We start from the raw sequence: 6,000 nt of genomic DNA, 5'->3' as shown, positions 1-6,000 counted from the left end.
CTCAAAAAATATATGTATGGAGATTTTGTCACATGTATGCATGTGCATTTATTGCATGCCTGGTGCCTTTGGAAGCCAGAAGAGGATGAAAGATACCGAGGCCAGAATTACATATGGTTGTGAGTAGCCAGGCTTGGAATGAATATGGGTCTTCTAGAAGAGCAGCCAGTGCTCTTAACCATTGAGCCAGTTCTCCAGCCCAATTTTATTTTTAAATATAACCATTATTTTTGAATATCCATACACGTATGCAATGCATTTTTGGATCATATTCACCCCTACATTCCCCTCCTACTTGTCCTGGATCACCCTCCATCCCCTTTTTCTTTTTTCTTTTCTTTTTTTGTAACCCACTGAGTCCAGCCAGTTCTGCCTCTATGTACATGATGTAGCCATGGAGGATAAAGTATGGGCAACCTACCAGGACCACAACCTTGAACTGATATTCCCTCCCCCTCCTTGTGCTGGGTGGGAGACTGTGTGCATGGCCCCTCCCACTGGAAATCTGACTGGCTTGATCTTGTGTAGGGCTTGTGCCTTCAGCAGCAGGCCCTATGGGTTCATGAGTCCAACAGTCCTCTCTCCAAAAGGCAGTTGGACCCCAGTCCTCTCAAACCTCTGGCTCTTACAGATTTCTAAAATATATTTTCACTTTTATTCGTGTGTGTCTGTGTGTTCCACATGTGTTCAGGCACCTGCAGAGCACAGAATCCCCTAGAATTATAGCTACAGGGAGGCAGTTAGGAGGCCTGGTTTCCTTATCCTACATGGGTTCTGGGAACCAAACTTGGGTTCTCTGGAAGAGCAGCAAGTGCTACAAACCACTGAATCACCTGTTCATCCATTTAGTCTTGTTGCTCCCTCTTCCATGATAACCCCTGAGCCCTGGGAAAGAGGCAGGCTATTGACGCCCTGAAAATATAAAATTTTGTTTTGAACTGTCCATTATTCTCTCTAGGAGCTGTATGCTCACAGACCAAAAAAAAATCTTCACTATCATCAGTTTTCTAACAAAAGCAATGGATTCTTCCCAGAACCACATGTTGGCTTCATGATGGAACTTCAACTTTAGGATAAGGGACCCAGGCCTCAGGTTGCTCAGTCTATGCATCTCTTCCTTGTACCTCCTCTACCCACAGGATGTACAGAGATCGGGGAGAAAGTGACAAGTGGGTGCACACACAGTGAATCCCTAAAGCGGCATCATTAGACCTACTTCCCATTAATTAACTTCGTTTTTAAAGATTTATTTACAGGTCTGGTTTTAAATGCATGTGCATGCCAGTGTCCCAGCTCCTGTGGATCTGGAATTACAGGCAGTCGTTAGCTGCCCAACTTGATGTTGGGAGCCAAACTGGAGTCCTCTGGAAGAACATCAGTATTCTTAACCTTTGCACTGTCTAGGCAACCTTGAGTACTGCATCAAGTCAGATAAGGTGACACTTCTGGGGGTACTGTGAGAGATTTCTAAGGTGTGTGAGGGCTAGGTGCAGGAAAAGGCATGAATGCAAAGGGGCTTCCAGGCTTAAATACCGAGGAATTCTGCATAGTTAGTCCCTGGGGCTTCTCCCAGCTGTATGTGACACTGTGGAGTGGCCTCTGAGCAAACCACCACTTTCACTGCCCCCGACAGTGTGTAAGGTGCGAACTATAAAATAAGGTCCCACAGCTATGCCAATAACTTAATAGTTTATTAGTCAGTCAACAATATTACAAATATTTAAAAATTACTTAATATAAATAGTTGGCAGCAAACTATTCCATTACAGAGTTAAATTACCAGTACAACAGACAGACTGGAGATTTAGACACCTGGAAGATAACAATAAAATAAACTAAATTATTTAACAAAAATTTTAAGCTGAAGGCGTTTTACCTAGTGTCCATAAAAGCATGGGTTCTCTTTTTATTTAGAAAAAAATAAAAAACAGCTTTAACACCCCATTAGGAATATAAAATAAAATCAACTGAAAATATTAATTTGCATATCAAAGAACCATTTATAGTTACAATCCAAACACTCCATAAACCACTTGTGCGATTCTATACAGAAACTGGGAATTAGAAACTAGTTGCTTTAATATTACAAAGATTTCAGCTCCAAAAATAATTCAACATAAAATAAACTTTAGCAATTAGTGTCATAAAATTATATATTTTCACATAAAAATACAAAATAATATTAATGACAAGAATATGAAAAATTATTCCAAGTATTTTACTACTATTAAAATAAAATAAAACCCAAAAAAACAAAATAGAAATATGCATGAAAAAAGTCTCTCCTTTTGTTAGCAAAACACTATCCAAAATAACTACAATCATTTACATCAGTACAAAGATTTCTGGGTTTAAAAAATAGTTGCAATGACAAAAGGGGCATCTTTTCTGACAGTAAAAAATGACACTGTGGATAAAGTCTGCAAAATATGCAATGAAAAAAATAAATTTGCATTAAAAAGGTTTACACTGTATCTTTATACAAACATTAGAAACAGTATTGCACATCACAACACAGAATCGAGGTTAGTCAGCCTTCCAAAGTGTGTTATATTCAAGTTTTGCGGCATCTGTGAGGAGAGGCTCGTGCAGCCAGATGCAACAGGGATAAAATATCAAGTGTTTTCCATACACAAATATATAAATGCTAAATGTCTCCTTCTTAACAAAAAGGGTGGACTTTTAAAGTACTTTTTCCTCCACAGTCATTCATACTTTTGGGCAGCAATATGAACATTTAGGGAACACAAATGAAGAAGCTTTGAAATACAAAAATACAATCAAAATTAATAATTTTCTACAAAAATAGTAAAATAAATATGATCTGTAAATTAAAAAAAACTCTAATACAGTGTTCAACAGTTAGAAAATAAGAATGTAGTACATAAAAGGAAAAATAATCCCCAAACAGAAAAAGAAACAAATTAGAGGTAGGGGTGAGGCAGGGGGAACAAAATATTAGACCAATAAGCTCTGTCCTAACAGAAACACGAAGGTGACACAAACCAGCATTTCTGTCGCGGTCACCCTGGTGGGAAAGGGCACCATTTCGTTTCCCTTCATTTCAAAGTTGATTCTGTTTAAGAAGGGAAAATGATTTTCGGTGTCTCCAATTATCACACAATTTATTTTAGAGTTCATTATTTAATACATGAAAAGGCTCTTCAATTTTAAACATTAAGCAGAAATTATGAAAATAAAGTTTAAAAATCTGCGAAATTAAATATCTAAATAATTAACATTGCAAAACTACTGATTTCTTTTCTAAATTCCAAAAATTGAGGTATAGCAAAGGAGATGTCATCAGTCAAAAAAAGTGTGCCATAAAATAGCTGACTGTTGGAAAAATCTCTCACAGAGATATAAAAATAGTGCATAACAAATGTCAAAATGGATCAAGGTCTGGCAGGGCGAGGGTAGAAAAGAATGCTCCAGACACTCTGGAGGGTCATGGGAGTAACAAGTAGGGACACTGACAAATAAACTAGTAAAGAGCTCCTCTGAAAACAGCGTCAACTTCAAACATTAAAAACTTGAGCCACAACCACAATAAAACAGCAGAGTTAGACATGAACCACGTATTTTTACAGTACAAAAAAGCATACCATTGACAACCAATGTTGAGATCAGCACTTTGCTCATGTGAAGGATTGTCCCAAGGGCTTGCTGCACAGGCTATACCCTTGTAATTTTCTCTCTTTAGAGTCAAAAATCTTAGTTCTGCATTAAAATAAAACCAAAACCAAAACCAAAACCATTTACCATTGTGGGGTGCTTTGCTTCCACTGCAGAGTAACTCCTACATTATCAACACAGGGCTAGCTGTGGCTAGGATGCTCTAAAGAGGAAAACCACCACGAACCATGTTCTAGGTCAGAACTGTGCATGTTTCCACGCAACTCCCTCAACAAAGAAAAAAGAAAAAAAACTGCAAGCAAAGTCATTACTGAAATTCCTTCATCAAAGTTTTAAAAAAGCAATTCTTAACCATTAAGAATAACAATGCTCCATGCAACAGTGACCCCAGTTTAGACAGAAGACCCCATATACATAGGTCAAACATATAAGCAAATTTAAGCCAGATTTCACCATTGTCTTAAAGGTAAATTTTATGCAACTAGCCATCTGTTATATTTTCCCATCTCCATTTTGACTTCACTAGAGTTCTGTGTTCTTCTATAAAATCCTCTTTTTAAGTATGGGCTTCTCATGGGTCTCACATTCGGTGACTGGTTAGCAGTGTGCTGGCCATCTTTGGTTTTTAAAGGATATCTTAACCATGAACTATCAAAGGGGCTAAAATCAACTTTCTTTAAAATTCCTGTGTTTTTCTTTTATTCAATCTTTAATCTATACTATATCACTGCATATGAATTAGAACCGCACATCACAAAATTGCACAGGGATTACAAATATTACATCCAGTCTGCATAAAATCGAATTCCACTACTGACCAGATCACAAAATGGCTGCACTCTCTAATCTAAAACTAATTTGCATATTGTACACAAGTAGGACAACATTTTTAACTTGAAGTCACAAGAATGCATGCAAGTTTGCTGTTTTGTAAAGAAACAGATTTTATAATTTGTCCATGCTACCTAGATTCAAGAGAGCTTTTTGAACATTTGCAATACCTCACCTCATTAGTTAATGTCCTAGTGCATGCATATGGTGGACACAGGTTAAGTAAACATGCATTGTTTCACATTCTAAACTATGGCAGTTTCGGCCATATTGTGCTGCCTGCATTTCATCTGCAATGCAGTGTGTCTCTAACGTTTTCAATCCCGTATTAATAGGTGACATTTACACATAACACCTATATAGCAGCAAAGCTAATACAGCTTGTGATTAAAAATGTTTAAAAATAGCTAATAAATCAGATTATCTTGAGGTATTATTTCTTGCAAGTCAAAATGGAGAGCAACAAAATCAACCCTAATTTTTAGTTTATGTACACACTGAAAACAGCAACAATAAAAATAAGCATTTGTAGCAGACATATTCCATCTTCACTATTATTTTGCTACCTTTGGTAAAGTACTGGGGCAGATCTTGAAGTTAAAAACCCATGTTAAGAAATAAGTGCACGCTTCACCCACTATATAGCAGCAGACTGTGTTGCCCCTACGCAAAACATTCTCATATCTAATTTTAACTTTACATATAAAAATAACTTGGAGAAAATACAAAAAAACATTTTATTTTAACATGAAAATATCACAAAAATTAGTAAGCCTGAGATGTAGGGTTTTGGTGAAAAACAAGAGGCTTGTAGTGTTTGGCTGCTGATAACGATGCATGTATTGAGAGCTGGGTGAGAAGCAGAAGAATGCACTTATCTCTTCTGCAGGTCAGTATCTTCAGCACAGTAAGCCACATGCACCCTTTCTTTCCTTGGTAGACGGAGGCCAGTTTGCTCGACTTAATTCCAGCGGAAGTGGATCTGACGTGGGCGATCAGCACCTTCCTTCACCAATGGCTTATGGAACTCACGTCCTGCACGAGAGTGGATATTTGCCCAACAAAACTCACAGTAATACTGCAGGCAAGTGACATTGGCACAAAAAAAGGGGGCAAATTTTCCACCACAGCGTGCGCCCTGGCATTCATCACACATCTGGTCATCCAGCACATATGGCTTTACCTCCACCTACAAAGACAAAAGGTAAAAAAAAATCTGGCATCTGCTTCAGAAAAAAAATTGCAATGATTTTAAATGTTTATAGTGTTTTAGAGAAAAGTAGCAGTGTCTTAGGGAAGCCGCTTTCCCCACTGGAGGGGAAATGAAAGCCACCTTGCTTCTGTGCTGAGTACATTTGTGTATCGTGTTTCAGGTTCATAATTGGCTGTGAGCTTAAGTGGTTAAACACTAATTCACTGATTTCAACATGTTTCCCTCAGAGGTCACGAAGAGCTATTTAATCCTATTTTCCAAAGAGAGAAAAACATTTAAAAACTAAAGATCGAAGATATTCTAGTCTCACTTTTTTATCT

The 6,000-nt window shown here is 37.5% G+C and overlaps 1 protein-coding gene across 6 annotated transcripts in view; it reads right to left on the bottom strand.

Moving 5' to 3' along the window:
- Positions 1 to 1,676: 1,676 nt before the first annotated feature.
- The window catches only part of Cpeb2 (cytoplasmic polyadenylation element binding protein 2), a 55,626-nt gene continuing 51,302 nt past the window's right edge, over positions 1,677 to 6,000 (bottom strand). For all 6 annotated transcript variants that reach the window (XM_026788624.1, XM_013353319.2, XM_005365974.3 and 3 more), the window contains one exon: positions 1,677 to 5,656. In XM_026788624.1, the coding sequence (XP_026644425.1) occupies positions 5,429 to 5,656 (228 nt within the window). In that variant the 3' untranslated portion in view covers positions 1,677 to 5,428. The remainder of the gene's footprint in view (positions 5,657 to 6,000) is intronic.

The sequence above is a fragment of the Microtus ochrogaster genome, unplaced genomic scaffold (genome assembly GCF_000317375.1).
Source record: "Microtus ochrogaster isolate Prairie Vole_2 unplaced genomic scaffold, MicOch1.0 UNK5, whole genome shotgun sequence".
Classification (NCBI taxonomy): Eukaryota; Metazoa; Chordata; class Mammalia; order Rodentia; family Cricetidae; genus Microtus; species Microtus ochrogaster.
The sequence above is the reverse complement of the archived record's forward strand: the minus strand, read 5'-3'. Positions and strand labels throughout refer to the sequence as shown.